This window comes from Candoia aspera, chromosome 3 (genome assembly GCF_035149785.1).
Source record: "Candoia aspera isolate rCanAsp1 chromosome 3, rCanAsp1.hap2, whole genome shotgun sequence".
NCBI classification, from domain to species: Eukaryota; Metazoa; Chordata; class Lepidosauria; order Squamata; family Boidae; genus Candoia; species Candoia aspera.
This window is the reverse complement of record NC_086155.1, coordinates 143,797,833-143,815,077: the sequence shown is the minus strand read 5'-3', so window position 1 is coordinate 143,815,077 and position 17,245 is coordinate 143,797,833. Positions and strand designations below refer to the sequence as shown.

Here is a 17,245-nt window from a genome sequence, read left to right as displayed (position 1 = left end):
AATTAAGAAGATGTCAGCAGTGTGTAGGGAATGCTCTCCTGCAGACACTCTGGAACTCTGCTACCAATCAGAGTAGACAGCACTGAGTATTAGAGGCCTTGCTCAGTATAATAAAGCATTATAACTTTCAGAAGAATACCAACTGCACATTTATTGGTGATGGGAAAGGTCAGTGCTTTGCAGGATGCCAGTTTTCTGCCTCCTTTTAAAAAAATTAAAGTGTCTGAAAAAAATAAAATAAGTATCTGAAAAAAAATAAAAGAAGATGAAGGGAGCCAGTTTAGAACTTGGTGCACAAAAACATTGGTGACCACGAATATCATGTTGTCTACCCTGCTTTAGAATATAATATTGAAAATATCATTCTTACTTACTGTAGTAATCTATTACTTAATGTTACAGGGTTGTGTTTCAGCTCCTTCTTTTCTTTCAGCATTAGATACGTTGCTGCCCATACTTACTGAGGTACAAAAAATGCAGTTGCAGTCCTGAAGAGCAGTCATCTTATCCAGTGAATATTCAGACAGGCACAGTTTGCAAGTGACCAAAGACTCCAAGGGTAATTCCCCAACTTCTGCTATTCCAGCTGTCATGGTGCTGAAGCAGATCTTAGTAGCAGATGACATCAATTTAAACACCCAGCAATTCTACAAGATATAAATCAGAATGTGCCAGTGAGAATCATTTTGCAAGCCAACATTTAACATAACAGAATTTTAAGCAATGTAAAACTGACATCTTCTACAGCTCCACCTTTTAACCTGTTGTTTTACTCATCAACATAGTTTGTCAAATACACTGGATAGGGCTAACCCACTTATATTTTGTGCAGAATAACTCACGTACAGGCCCTCCTAATTCTGCAGCAGCCTTCATCAGTTCAGCTGGAGAAAACTCATTCAGATAAACCAACAATGTAAATTTACCAGAAATAAATATTTTCTATCAAAACTATTCATAAAATGCCATAGAAGCTATAGCATGGTCCACAGCTAGACAAAATGGGCCACTTCCTCAGACTTTACAAATTCAAAATAATCCCAGATGATTCCACAAGACATTGCCCTGCTCATCCCAGTAGACCAGGCCTGCACAAGATGCAGCCCTCCAAACAGACTTGTGTGATGTGCAGACACTTTTTTAAAAGTTAATAAGGCTCAGAGAGCACCAAGGACTCCACAAAATTCACTGCTGCTGCCCCAGAAAACGCACGGTTGAGCACCTCCAAAGCCTCCAGGCCACATTACCACCACCAGCTCCAGTGCTGACACCACTCCACTAGCTGCCAAACAGCTGATCAGCATGCCAGGTATTCCTTTGCGGCCTGCAATTATTTTTAATCTATCAATGTGACACCTTCCCATCTACAAATTGTGCAAATCTGCTATGGACTCTGTCCAGATCCAAATCAGAGCAGATATCACTAAGACACCCATGACTTCAACCAGTGTCCCTACTGAAGCATTTCCTAGAAGGATCCAGGTTACCCAGTTTGTCTCATATCTGGTTGATCTATGGAATATGGCCAGAGCATTTGATAAAATTGCCCTAGCACAACTTCTCTCCAGTCGCTAATCCCAACCAGATTCTTGGTTTGAAGAATTTGAGGGAAATGTAGTGCCTAAAGAGATACTTGGAGTGATGTTGGCATAAAACTAAAAGTAGACCCAACCAAGCGCTGGTAAGAGCTCAGGTCTGAGCCTACATGGTGGTGTTAAGAATGGCAGTGTCAATTCTTCTCCATGCTGATTGTATCTGCAGACTCCTGAATAGAAGCCCTGTTTCATCTGTGGACTGCAGCAATATGCTATACATAGAGCTGCCCTTGAAGACCATTTGGAAGTATGGCTGATCAGAATGCAGTGGCACAAGCAGCTACGCATACATCTTGGTGTGCCCATGTAACATCTCTGCTACACAAACCGCAATGGTTACCAGTACATTTCTGGATGCAATTCTAGGTGCTGGTGATCACCTATATACCTCTTCATGGGACAGCTTTTCTTCTGACATTTCTGTCAGCCTTGTAAGATCTGACAGATTGGGTGTCTTTGTGTCCCATCAATTAAGCAATGTCATCTGGTGGGATCTAGTAAGCACTTTATTCTGTCACAGCTCCTGCCCTTTTGAATAGCTTCCCCACAGAGTTCAAACTGCCTCAAACCTGCAAGCCTTCAGAAGGTCTTTAAAACCTTCGTTTACCCCAACCACTGGAGCAGGACGTGATTTGTCCATTTGATATGTATTATTTGTTTTGTGATATGTGTTTCCCCTGTTACGTAACTTTACTTTTCTGTTTATTTTGTTTGCTTTTTTAGGTACTGCCTTGGGTTTTTAACTCTGCGCTTCCCAAAGTCAGTTTTGACTTGGGGCAGCCTTATAAATCAAAATTATAAAGAAATATAAATGCATAAATAAAACATTTCCCAAATTCACAGCCAATATTTTGGCAGACCTGGCTCGGAGTTTTTGGGACTGCAATTCCAAAAGATCTGCAGAGTGCCAGGCTGAGAAAGGCTGGTTTACTGAAATGCTAGCTTGGTTTGAAATCTGTTAATGCTGCTGTTTTATACTCTGAACATGGTGAGTTTCTAGAACCATATATTTTATGGAAAAGTGGCCTAAAGACTTCATAAACATTTGCAAGCAAGCCTAATCAAATTAAATAATTAAGAAGCCTGACTTGCCAGCAAACCTGTCTAATAGCAAACCAGCTTTGAAGTTCATTAAGATTTTACAAGCCTGCCAGTTAAAGACAAGGGTCTAGCAAAGTATCAAGACAATAAAATGCGGCTTTAAAGCAGGATCATGTAGATGATTTCTCCTATTCAGGACAGTTTGATTAAATGCATTTTGTCCAATGGCTTAGCTGGTTTGCTTCCACCCATTATATTCTTCCTTCATGAATACTGGAAGCCAAAACACACATTGATTTTAATGCAAAGTAAGAACTTGCCCTGCACATCACATTTGTTTGGTATGTTTCCTATACACACAGACTTCTTATTAATAAAATGTAATCAGCTGTCTCACTATTCATCTAAGTACCAAATAGTAATTGTTGTTTGTGTGGCACAAATCAGCTACTTCTACTTCAGATACTGTATGCATCTATCAGATATTAATCTTTATGCACAGAAAAACTAACAATTGTACTTGCTTTCAAATGAATTACACAATGAAGAGTCATTGGGTTGCAGAATTTCTTTCTATGAACGTAATTGTCTTCCTCTATCTGCATGCAAAAACAACTCTTGCGCTCTTTTAGGCAACAAACTGCGCCTTTCAGACATTACCAGAAATTTTGGCAACATCTTGTAGCAAACTCACAATCCACAAGCTACTGTTCTATAACTGCTGCAACTATTCTGATCAGTGAAGCAGCAACAGTACACTGACACATCAAAGGCTTTATTTATTTGGGTTTGCAATTTCTTTTCAACTTGATACATCCCAAATATACATAAGTCTGGTTTTTCAGCTGTGGTGCTAAAATTCTTGCTAGCACATTGTGTTAAACATTCCATCCCAGCAGAAGAACATATGTAAAGCTTCAACATTTGAAACAGCATCTGGCTGTTACTCAACCCATTTTTTGAGATTTATACCAATCTGTTTAATTCTCATTGGGGAGGCCGAATCCAAACAAAAGAAATAGTCTGCAGCATTTAAAATCAGGTATTTTTTACCTTTTCAGGGTGGCTGACAGAACAGCATATATCTAAAATAAAAGCCCACATCTGACACATATCTGGATAAAAATTTTGTTTCACATGGCACAGACTTTTTATTTTTAGTTGACTGAGGAACCATGGTGTACCAACCACAAAGTTCACTTCTGCAAAACGCAGCAAGGAACACACCATAACAGAAAGTACAAAGGAGAGCTACATATTTCTCCTGCCTACTTCAGTCTCTTTTCCTGGCCATGCCTCCCTTATTCTGTGCCCTGTAAAGTCATGAGCATATGCTAATGTTTGACTTATAAACATAAAAGTAACACCTCCCTTAAGCCAACCATGACTCCTGATGACGTCAGGAGCGAGTCTATATGGGGTGGGGGTTGCAACAATACAGAGATCAAACATAGGCTCATGAGTAAGGGAAAACAGTATCATCTGGATGACCCATGAAATTACTGAACCAGCAATCCTAGATCATTCTTACTATAAAGCATGCAAAGTCCAAACATGAAGTTTGTTTGTCTTAACTTACAATAAGCAGTAATTAGCATCAGAACATTGTGAAATTCTATTTCCATCATTATTGTAGTACGGGGACCATGTGACACAAGACAGAATTATGTCCAGGAAATCTTAATCAGTATAAAGATACTTTCAAGAGAAGATGGCGTCAGCCTCCAGTGAAATCAGCAGCAGAGTTGCCACAGCTTCATTTTGTAGACTCAGCACTTATCTACAGTAGCATCAGCATTTCTGTCCATTCTACTTAACGGAAAGCTGTTGCTTTATCCTGGCATTACTGAATGTTCTAAGATATCTCACAGGCATCAGTGTACAAATGTTTCTTTGTTTTGTGGATAAATGCTCTTCCATCAGTAGAATGACACAACTGGATGCAGTCTTATATAATATACAACCAGGGTTAATTAGTTGGCTGTCACTAAGTTTTTATTATCTAATCAAGGCATTCATGATTTACAATAGCAGGTCTTTCCTCAGAAAATGGCATTAAATTAGAATTGTCCACTGAAATTCGTCATCTATAACATTATTGTACATTTTTTCTCTATATGTGCACATGGGAATTCTTTTTTATGATTTTCTCCCAGGGATTGGCCAGGCTCAAACCTGCTTAGTTCCACAGCTAAAGTGTATAAAAATATTCAGCACATTGTCTGAGTGGGATTCTAAGTACTACAACTCTTAATGTTAAAACCACAGCCTACTTTTCAAGAAAATTAGAATTTGACTAAAGGACTTACACTTACTTAACCTTTAAAACCCATCAGTCTAAAAATCTGAGTACTATATGCTAAAGCAATCTTCTTTTTTATTGGTTTCAGGAAGTTTTATCTTCAACACTGCAACACAGTGTTTTTCTTTCTCATCTTTCAAGAACATTATGTCTTATGTCTATTTAAAAATTAATTTCCCAACAGAAGATTGGGAAAGACTAGATGAAGAGATAAGCAAATGCTAATGCTTCATCCATTTAAAAGCACCAAACATACATAATACTTTGTATTGTTTGGCAGCAATAAAACACAACTAATGGGAAAGAGAAAAAAGTTGAGTGCTAGCTATGATGCAAGCATTCAAAACCTTTTTACCATCAAGACCTTTGTTATGCACAAAATATGTTACTTGCCAAAGGCCTACAATCTATTAAAGCAGCTTTCCTCAATTTGGGTGTCTCCCAGAAACATTGGATCACCCTCTCTAGAGATGATACAGATTAAAATGCCAAACCTCTGTAGGGTCCATGTAGGAGAATGCTGCTTTTGTACTTCTACATTGTATGCCATTTCAAAGCTGAGCAACTAGAATATAAAACAATGTTAAGAGCTGATACAGGCTTTAATTATATATTCCCTGGCTTCATTATTGGGCACCAGCCACATTTGTGGATTTTATAACATTAGCTACAACAAAAGGAGAAAACAGCCTATCAAAGATATCAGCATCCCTCACCAACTAAGAATAGGTAGGTAGAAAAGAGATCTTATGGCATCACAGCAACTGTACCATAATGGAAGCATAATGGAATCAAATGCATAACTAAGAAATGATACAACAAAGTGAAAGGAGATGGCTGCCAAGATCAATTTTTTGTTCAAGGGATCTGCCACACCAACTATGAAAAAGGAGGAATTAAAAGCCAACAGAATCCATTCTCCTGACATGGATTCAGTTTAATTGATTTTACCACACTAAATGAAGACTTCAATTATGAGTATTTGCCCAATTATGCAGTAATTGGCAATCACTAATTCTGACCCCACATATGACCTTGTTCACTTCGCTTTTCATTAGACAGAAGTAATGTCTTTGATAGAAATCATCCTACACACATCAAAAGAAAAGAAAGCCAAAGTGCCCAAGTAAAGCACTTTCATTTCTTTTATTAATGTTTTTTTATCCCACTTTATTTAATTCAATTTGGACACCACCTGATTCCAATTAACTGAGCGTTAATAGTAGTAACATAAAAACCAGCACAAACCCAAAACAAAATAGCATCCTAAATTAAAAAAACAATCCCAAAGTGGTGTACAATTTTCAAAGTGACGTATACTCTTTTTCTGGAGGACAGTTTTGTACAAGTGACGCTGAGATCTAATAAAGGTCGGCAGATGCGGGACATACACAACATACCTGTTCCTACTGAAAATTAACAACATATGTACATGCACCACAGCATTACAAACACTTAGATCTATATTCAAAAGCTGCTGGGCTGAAAATGCTCTCCAGTTTCCCAAAACATCTTTTTCCTATGAAAAAGCTTCCATTTTCTACTTTGCTGTCCATGTATTTTATCAAAGAAACTGTAACATTCTATGGCATATTTTATGGTTGCAAATACCAGAGAAAGTTAATTTTGCTTCCTTTGCCCAGCTCTTCATTATTGTGTGACTTCCTTGGCTGACCCTACTTTCTTGCCCTTGGGAGAAATTCCATCAGGAAGTCTTATGCTGGGATTTATGTGAAGAACTGGAACCTGCATCCCACTTTAAAAATGATTGTGCAGTGAGAGTCAGGACACTTACCTGCCTTGACAATCTTGTAAATCAGTGTTTCTCAACCATGGCAACTTTAAGCTGTGTGGACTTCAACTCCCAGAATTCCCCAGCCAGCTGGCTGGGGAATTCTGGGTGTTGAAGTCCACACAGCTTAAAGTTGCCAAGATTGAGAAACACAGTTGTAACTAATGAAGGAACACAGCGTTTGAAAAGAAAAATCAAAGCAAACTCCTCTCCATCAGATTGGATAACAGTGCTACAGAAAAAAAAAAACAGTTACCATTTATTGACAAAATCCATGCCATAAGGAAACAAAAAAGAAGCTGCTGCCTTGTTTTAGCTTGCTGCAATTTCAATCCATTATTGCTTATCCATTATCTCTTCACCCATTTTGTCCAAGTCACTGTTGATAACACTTCCATAAGGCTAGCCTTCTACATGTGTTATAACATATATATTCCCAGAATTCCCAGACTAGCCATATGAGGTGAAAATTCAAGGAATTACCATTGTGACAGTTTGAAAAGTTCTAGGATTGGAGAAGGCTATTTGTCAGCCTTGCGAGGTAGTCCAGACAAGAAGCACACCCAGAAGTACTAGCTCTACTTTGTTGTAAGGTTACATTAACAGGATCTTGCAAGTCTGAAAGTACATCTCTTCCCGGTTGCCTTTACAGTCCAAGAAACAAGGGAGGGTCCCTTCTGAGACATTTGCCATGCCCACATTCCTTCTGCAGGCTAACCTGCCTCTTACCTGGCTGCGGCTATTCCCCCTGTCTCCCAGGGTTGTTCCCACACACCAGCATGCTATTTTAGAACTTTTGAGATTTTCTGCATCCATTACGCTTGGTCTTAAAATTACCGTTATCTTGCTTGCTGATCTGATTTCCTATTTTCACATCCAAGAAGCAGTTCCTTATAACATTATAACTGTATCTCTGCTCAAGCTGTTTACTATACACTGTAATATTTCCTCTTGTAGGAGCCACTCTTGGATTCCACCACCATCAGCTCTTCCACTCCATTCTGAAGTTCATGAAAGATCATGTGGCGACAGGTGCATTTCAGATCTTATGGCAGTTAACTTCTGATTCAGCTGCTGCTCCAGAAGAAACACTGCAAAGGTATTTTTGCACTGTTTGTTCTGGTAGTGCAGAGAAGAAATTTCCCATTGGCGTGAATACTCAACTTTTCATTCCTAACCTTTGCCCATTCCTTTTGAAGCCAAAGTGCTAGAGGACCTTGGCATCCCTTTATTCTTTCAGAGTGATCTGAGTGGTAGCTTCACCGTTCTTTCTATATAGTTGCCTGACTTCTTCCCTTGCTAAAACAACAACAACTACTACAGTGAGGAAAAGGAAGGAAGGCACACTCACTGGAGTCCCAATTTTTCTGCTACCCCATTAGCCAGGTGGGTGGCCTTTTTATACTCTTCTTACTCAACCTCTCTGACCTTAGGAGCAGCAAAGAGAACATTCAATCAGGGGTGCAAAACTGAGTAAGAGACTAAGGCTAATAGATATGTGGAAGAGCCCTAAAGTGGTCTACTAGGATATTGTTCTTAATTGTTAAGGACCTTTTTCTACTATAAAATAGGCTAGCACACAAGCCAAGTCACTAGTATAATTACCTTGCTGTTTTATTTAGTATACACACACAAAGAAAAATTTCTTTGAGAAAATATAGTCTTTCTCTAATACTTTATACTGTAAATGAAGAAATCAGGTTCCCTAAAAATAACATTTCACAGTTTCCCAGAGGTGAAGATAGATGAAATAGGGTCCCCAGAATTGTTCAGAGACTTGGGAAAATTCACAGGGAAGTTAATAGCCCTCAATCCATATTTACTGGAACAATTATTCAGCACTGAAGGTCAGTTTTAGAATTTAGAACTGGACTTAGAGCCAAATGGGATCCAGTAAGTTAATAAATAATAGTCAGGATTTTCCAGACAAAGTTTTTACTGTGCAATCATCCAGAGTCAAAAACAGCATTTCATATATTCTTCCCTTTGTAATGAATATTCTCAACAGTTACCTGATTTGGGGATAAAGAAAAAATGGATTTAATGCAAAATGGTTTTCAATCAGTGGTATTAATAGTTTTTGCATGGAGTACCCTTATACACTGTATGTATCCTATGCCTGTTGAAAATTTCTCTCCAGGAGTTTAGATACCTCCAGACCCTTTTCAAAGGCACAGTGTCATTGCAGAGAAAATCCATTTTAAATATGAGCGCATGGCTTCTGAACGTAAATAGGGCAAGATTGACAATAGATAGATCAGCCCTATCTGTAAAAATGCAGCTGGTATACTAATATATGCTGGTAAAAAGTATTTGCAGACACCATTTGCCACCTCATTCAACTAGCCAAAAGCAGAAGTATAGCGTAGTTCTTTATTACAGTCACTGACCAGAATTCTGTAAGTTAATAAAATGAATGAGTTCCATTTCAAATGAGATAAAATAAAAACGTACAATTGTAACTACATCATCAAGGCAATCAAGGAATGGCAAGTTTTACAGATGGTCTAACACTGTTTTGCTACATTCAAGGAAACTAAATTGTATTAATCTGACAGGAGTAGAGCAGCTGTACATAAAAGCAGTCAAATAAATTGCATAAGAGCAGGAGTAGGATACAGAAGCATTCTCAAGTCACTAACTTCATTCTAAAGTGGGAATAATACATTGCCCATGTACTTAGGCAACATTCTCCTGCCTCTTTCCCAGGGAGAGCAATCTTCTTAATGGATGGCTCATATTTGTATATTTCTAAAGGCTGTGTCATTAACCCCCTGACTAGAGCAGAGGAAAAGAGACAAAACAATACACCATTCCTCGGCTTTTCAATATTGAAATGTCAATATTGTTAAGTGGGAGTGAGCTTGGATACAAAATCACACCACCATCTTTTTTAGCTTATAAAAATAAGTCTACCATTCCATCATGCCTCTTTGTGACCACCATCACCTCTTTCCTCAAGACACAAAAGATAACAATAACAGTTCCAAAACAATGCAAAGAGCCTTGCAGTAAATAAAAAGCTTAACTCAATGATCCACAAAATTTTACTTCTGTAAAATATCGGGAGTAAGCAAGAACAAAGGTCCTTGTCCTTCCAAAATCCATGTTCAAGGATTTTGTGGTAGCTTTATGTTCTTCTCACAAAATTCAGTGGAATCATTTCCACTAGCTTTAGTGTGGTAAGAAGTAGAGGAAAATGAAGGTAGACAACAAAAACATTGCATTCAGTCTGGACCAAACCTTGAAAATCTTTGTAGGAAAGACAGGGCACTGTGGTATTGGAAAGGAATGTAGTTATTATCTATGCCAAGTCTTATGGATATCATAAATGCTAGTGTCTCCAGATAAAGGTCAATAATACTGTTAAGGTTCACTAACTGATTTACCGAATCGAAACTTATGGAACAAAAGAACAGCATTTATCAAAGCAGAGACTGCAGTGTTCCTTTGTGCCAAGAGCCATATTCAGTCTTGTACTAAATGTCAAACAGTGGGCAGGGCCAAAGAAAAAGAGGCATGGGCAAAAATATCCCCCACTACTAATTATCTAGCTGATTAATCACTCATTTATTCAAATTACACCAAAACATTACCCTGTCCTGTTCTAAATCATGATAAAAATCTGATTAAATTCCCCAACTGCTAAATTGGGCTTGGTGTATTAATATAAGCCAACTGAAGAGAAAGAAAAACAAAAGAAAAATTATAGGATCAAAACACTTTAATCTCATCTCTTTCATTAGCATTAGAATGCAATCTAACAGACTAAATGTGCAGAATAATTGGATGATGATGTAGCTTGCTGCTGAAACCAGGGGCAAACTTTATTTTCACCAATTTTCACAGGAAAGTGAAGAGGGGGTTCTGAGGCTGTAGGAAAAGATACATTTAGCCCAAAAGTTACCAAAACTTGATCTACAGCTTGAAACATTTTCTGATCATACAGTCTTTCCTACAGCACTCAGCTATAGGCTGCTTTCATTATACCAACGGAAAGTTTAGCCTATCATTCATCATATAAGAATTTGGAACTACCACAGTAGTTAAAGTAAAGCAGTTTACCAAAACCACATACATTTTATGCTTTGGCATTCAAACAAAGGATTGTATCAGGATAGGAACATGACCAATATACATATCATTTTCAAATTAAACTTTAGTTTTATACTTCCTTGTTACTATACAGTAAAGACCGCTAAGTCCCTCCTGAAAGTACCTTATATATGAAAAACAAAGACAGTGAACTCTTAGCACAAAGTTATTTGGCATAGACAACTAAGTCAACATTTGGAACACTGCTAACTTATCTACTACTCAACAATACTCAGAATTGCCTTTTAATGAGACTTGAAAGTACAGGGGATCTCCAGATTCTTGTGTTCAGCAACATCAGCAGAGAATAAAATAAATATGGATTTACTGTTTAAGAATACTTGCCTTCACCTCAGTTGGGTTCTCTGTATCCTATTTCTGTAAGTTCTGTTGTTCCTATGCACCAAACTTTCAAGAGGACTGAAGCCAATGTCTAGACTGAGCCACAACATTATGCTTAATTTAGTGACTCCCACTTGCAGGAGGAACCAGGTGGCAGTGATAAGGCAGTGTGCACTACCATTCTTGCTTATAACCAATAAATTAGGAGTCTGAAAAAATCTAGCCTAGCACATTAAGATAATTCAGCTGTGTGAGTTTCTAATTCTCATGGTTGAAATTTTTTTTAGAAAAAAACCTCTTTGAGAAAATTCCAAGCTTCTTGTCTTATTCAGAGGCAAAGGAGGTTCCATAGTCAGTTATGGATGTGTTCAAGTGGAGGCTAGACAACAATTTGCTGGGAATGCTTTAATTTGTATTCCTGCACTGAGCAGTGTTGGACTTGTTAGCCTAAATGGCCTCTTTTAACCATGATTATATTATTATCTGTAACAATGTCTCCTTCAGTTCATACAGGCTTTAGTCTTTTTTCAGTTCATGCTTTCTTCCTTAGTTCTACCAAAATAAACACAAATCTGAATCACATGCAAAAAGAAAAAAAAAATCCCATCTGTTATTCAAGGTAACTGGCAAAGCTGATCCAGTTTCCAGTTTTGCACCTGAATGAAAATTAGCTCAGTCAAGTTTACTGATTGCAGGCTATTAGCCACAGTTTAACAGAAAAAGTCAGTGCTCTTCATATCTCAATATTCCAAAGTCCTTAGCATGTCTACAGATGATTAAGGACTTCACTTTGTAGTTTTATCTTTGGTCACTACCATGCAGTGTGGAACTTACTAATATTAGCATATCTCTACTGAAAGCAAAGGAGTAATAGGGAAAGCTCAAAAAATCCAGCTCATGCAGGGGTGAGGAAGGGAGGACATGAAAAGTTCCAAGTTCCAGAGTTAATGGTAATATTCACAAAGGGCATGTTCTCAGATAGAACTTCTGTATTCAGCTTGCCTTGGAAATCTGAAGGAGTGCAAGAAACTACACTAAACTCTTCCAGCCATTTACCAGTGATTGTCATTCATCTGGTTTCAGAGCAGAAAAAAAGACAAGAAGCAAGGTTGCATTGGGAGAATATCCATCATGGACCCTGCCTGAACTGTCAGCTAGAACCAGTCCTTCGATCAGTCTGCCTCACTTGTTTCCAGCCCCACGGTTGTGATTAGAACTGGTCACAAGACATTGTCATTTTTACCTCTCCAAACCCTTTATTTGCCAGCTAATGAGACCTGACCTGTCCCACCCTGTGCTGGAGGACTGCTTGTGGGGAAAAAACGGATCTAAAGTAAGCCTTGGGAGCATTGCTGATTTTCAAATGCAAATAAGGAGGAACATACAATAGTGGGTGAGGACCTTACCCAGAACCCTGCCTCTGACACTCAGTTTCTGCTGGGAATAGTCTATGCAAACATTCAGCCAGTGAAGGTAAACACTGAACACATATTCTCTACTGCGCAGAAACGGCAGGTAACATTCAGAGCAGGGGTTACAATTAATGCCTGAAGATTGTGAAAGTGCCAGCAGGTATCATACCAAATCCCTCTTACTTATGCAGGCATCCAGTTTGGGTCGTCTCAGCAAGGCTAAGATGAATGTGAGAGAACCAAAATTCCACAAGCATAAACTCCACAAAGTCACTGAAACCGTGTTTCCAGAAGTAAACCATGGTACATTGTAGAAAACACATTGTACGCAACTATTTTTCAAATTTTCCAAAGTACTTAACTGCAATTAAAGCCTGAGGGTTTATTAGCTCTTTTATGACACACAACAATCTTTCAAAGGCAAAGCAGAAACAACCACTTTGCACTGAGACCACCGTACAAGGACATGCTTTCCAAGATGTCTATAAATATGTAGACACACATTTCATTTTCTGCTTAATCTATGTTAAAAGACAACCTTCCGTATACTACACATTCAATATTTGCCACCTTACCATTGTACTTTCTAAATTACTGAACAAATACAATGTCCCTATAAACTGGTGATTTTTTTCACAGACAAGATGCAGATAAAGCTGTACCACCAATTATATCCAACAAGCCACAACAAATGTGTATGTTTTCAAACAGACCCTCTCATTAGTCCCTTTTATATTATCTTTTTGCATAAATTAAGTTTCCATTTCAAATGGACGAGTCTGTAACCTTAGCCATTTGAGTTTCATCTTCCACACAGATAAAATTACTCTTTTAAAATGCTGTACTGATCAAATCAGCATCATTCTTTTTGAGAGATATACACACACACACAAAACACACATATTTACACAGACACACAATTTTGTTACAGCTTGAACTCTGGCACCGAACACCTGAAAGCAATATTTTTGTCTCAGTTTTCTTAGAACAACACTAGCAGCAGTTTAAGTTTGGATTAAACAGAAACATGCTAGCTATCTAAAACTGTTGAGCAGATATTGCGCTCCCTCATCTGAAAATAAAAAAAAAAATACATAGCCCTGAATTAGCAATCCTTGCTCTTAAGAAATGCAGGTCTTTCTGGCATACCTTAAAAAAGGAGAGGAGGGTTCCCTCTTAGACACTGGACTTTTCAACAGCTTCACTCACATTTCAGTACTTCCAAGACATGTCACAGCCAGCAAGAGCTCAGAGCCTGAAAAATAAAACAATTTCATTTCTCCCTTTCTTTCTCTCCTTCCGTGTTTCTTTCTTGCTGCATGGGCTTGAAAACACACTCATCTCCCCCCCCCTCTCGTCACTACGAGAAATAATCTCCTCCCTTCTATTAGAAGCATGCTACCATTATCTCTTAAAGCACATATCGCCACACATATGCAAGAGCTGTGGAAAAGCTATACTTATTTATACAGGAAGCTTGAGCCACAGCACTTCCTACTTCCCAAGTCCCATTTCAACTGCAGGTGATTATTTTTAACCCTCCCAGAGACTGGCTGATAATTAAAAAAAAAAAGCAAGTTAAGTAAGAACAAATTCTTCCTGAACTCTAACTGGGTAGTCCAGGAGAGCTATCAAAACATTCCATTCGGGCTATAAATAAAGAGCTGGATCACAATGGATCCCGACCACACATACACAAAGACGAAAGTGTCACAAGCTTTTGATTAGCGCTGCTGCTTTTTATTTCATCCAGACTTCTGGATCTTTAACTGTTGCAAAAGAAGCAGAAACACAATATGGGGTATCATAAGGGCTGCATCCACTGAATTTTTTTCCTTATACAAATCTATTAATGGCACAGCCAATGTATGGTGCACAGAACTCAATCTTCTATTGTCTTATACAGCACCTCAAAGTTTAGGCACTGTAGAGAAACTACGCTGAATATAGCACACAAAACCAACGCTAGTTTGTTGTGGTGGTTAAGAGGCTGAACCAGAAACTGGGAGCCTGGGTTCAAGTTCTCCCTTAGGCATGAAAGCCGGCTGGGTGATTTTGGGCAAGACACCTTCTCTCAGCCCATCCCACCTCACAGGGCTGTTGTTGTGGGGAAAGTAGGAGGTAGAACTTGGAGTTGTACAAAATGAAGCTGGGCTAGAAATCTAATAATAAACAAACTGGATTTCTGCAATAAACCATAAAAATATATGAGATGTTCTTTTTCTGACTATGAGTCTGATGTTCACTACAGTGAAAATAATCCATATGCCAAACATGCCATCTGAGCATCTTTCAGTTTTTCAGTGCAGTGTAACACGGCTACCCAGAACTGCTGCACATCAGACATTAATAGATAATAGCATTTTTACATGCAAGCTCCAAAACATCTATGTATATAAATACGGACCATGCCAATCTGCGAAATGTTAAATAACCAATTATTGTTATATAAACTGCCCAACCTTAATTTTATGCAGCCTGATTCTATTATTGTTTCTTTAGAAATAAGCTACTGTGTTTATTGGACAGTCTTCCTAAGTACACATGTTACTTAATTGTGCTACAAGACTACTACATGTGTAGTATTGTATTAGGTTATTACAAAATATCACAGATTATTACAGAATACAACAGAACAAAATATTAAATGCTTCCGTACTATGTTCACTAAGTTTGAACTACCTTTGTAGAGTTATAACAGTACCTAACAAAATGCTGTAAGACCTTTTACAATGAACTTGTAGGTGACAGCGATTTTTCCCCTTTCCTTTACAACTACAAAAATTAGCAAAGAATGTATTTGTATTCCTCTATCTGACTGGAAATCATGAAAAATCAGGATGTCCAAGTAGAGGGAGAACTTTAACTGGATACAATGACAACACTGTAGCTTCTCTGTAGAGTCAACTGAATGCATGAGAAGAAGGAAGCGGGACTGCTTATTCCTTCTCATGAGTTCAATCTGACAACCGAAACAGTGTGCAGAAATACAGAAGTCTTCTGACTTGTGGACCTCACCTGGCCTATGAATGCCTTAGGTGATGCCCCTCCTCATTCTGGAAGCTGCATCTGTTTTGCCTTTCACCTGGAAAAGCAAGGGACTGCCAAAGCAGGTATCATGAGCCACTGTTTCAAGGAACTGTCAGAAAGTTGTGAAGCCAATTCAGTGGCCTGCTAGAACCACTGAAATGGAGCAGAGCTTATAACGCAGCTGAGAAGCTGGCACAGAAAAAGATTATCTTTAAAATAGCTTCAGTGAGCATGCCAGAGAAATACAGGTTATTAATCTTACACACTCAGCCCTCCCAAGCATAAAGAATCACACGCTTAGACAGATTAGGTTAAGAAGTAAAAGAATTTCTTACTGACTTTATTGTTGCTTCTGCTACATCCATCTTGGTGAAAAAGATGAAGTTCCTTTGTTCTTCTTTTCTTTCTAATTACATAGTTTTGTGCTAAACTCTCAGCCCTACAGCTGCCAAGAGCTGCGTGGAAGAAAGGGGAATTCTAGGCCCACCACATGGTGCCCAGAATGGAGGAGAGCAGCATACATCCATGTGCTTGCTTCTGCTGGAGAAGAAGGAAAAGAGGAAGAGGAAGTGGAAGTGGCAACAGCTTCCTCAGAGTTGCATTGTGGGATAATTTAATTTACATGTTAATTCACATGCAAATGAGGCATGCTGGATTTGCCAGAACTTCCAACAAGTTGAAAGGTCCCAGAGACTTCATTCCTCTCACAGTTCTTGTTGGGAAAGACTAGGTAGAAGCAAAATCAGCTGAGCCCCACTGCTTCAAGGTGCATGATGCATATTGAAATGACAACTCTATAGGCACCCAGAGCTCTCAGGAAGGTGGGCACTATCCAGTCTTAGAGTGAGATTCTCCACTTCATGTCAATTAAATAGATGATATGTAATTTTAGAACAATGTTTAACACACTCTCTGGTTTCAGTTATCTGAGGTACTGAAAAATGTAATGGACAATTTTTTTCAAGTATCATTTTCTTTCAGAACAGGCTTTGTTTTATTTTTTCCTCAGTTTAGTAAATATTAGCTGTTTACTTAGTAAAGAATATAAAGATGCTATAGGAGTCACCACTCAAGGATGCTAACTGACTGACTGCAGTGTGGGAGCTTATCCCAGATGATAGCCTGTTTAATTAACTTGCAACATTAGACCACTGGAATAGAGTGATACTGAGGCACTTAAAACCAATGACATGCTTTCTATAGACTTCACTAGGACAAATCTTGGGCATGATAATTGAGAAACTTCTTCCAATAAAATATTAACTATAAGCAGCTTTGGAATTATAGTCAAACAGCCTCTAAATCATGTAGGTTTCCAATACACACAATTCATGAAAATTGTGTCTTCTTGGAGTAATAGCTTCCCTTTGACTCTCAGCAGCACAGTGGTTCAGAAGCTGAATTTTGCTTACTGGCAAATTAATAATACCAAGAACAGAAGATAATTCAACCTCTCCCGGTATCTGCTTACAGGCAGGATACTCCACATATCTAATTGCACAGGTGGATGATCTTAGTGTTGAAGTGTTGATGAAAAGCCTGCCACTGTTATAGGATTAGTTAATGAGCAGACATTAAAGAGTGGAAGTGTCACACTCATTGAAAATGACATATGAGTGTGCATACCTAAGCACAA

At 38.4% G+C, this 17,245-nt stretch overlaps 1 protein-coding gene across 2 annotated transcripts in view; it reads right to left on the bottom strand.

Annotated features, from left to right (window-relative positions):
- RNF144B (ring finger protein 144B) overlaps positions 1 to 14,078 on the bottom strand; it is a 58,628-nt gene extending 44,550 nt beyond the window's left edge. The window contains exons 1-3 of one of the 2 annotated variants that reach the window (XM_063298958.1): positions 13,982 to 14,078; positions 13,729 to 13,834; positions 462 to 647 (exon numbers count right to left, since the gene is read on the bottom strand). In XM_063298958.1, the coding sequence (XP_063155028.1) occupies positions 462 to 626 (165 nt within the window). In that variant the 5' untranslated portion in view covers positions 627 to 647; positions 13,729 to 13,834; positions 13,982 to 14,078. Of the gene's footprint in view, positions 1 to 461; positions 648 to 13,728; positions 13,936 to 13,981 lie in introns of those variants that run through there. The other variant, XM_063298957.1, reaches the window with a different exon arrangement.
- Positions 14,079 to 17,245: the final 3,167 nt, after the last annotated feature.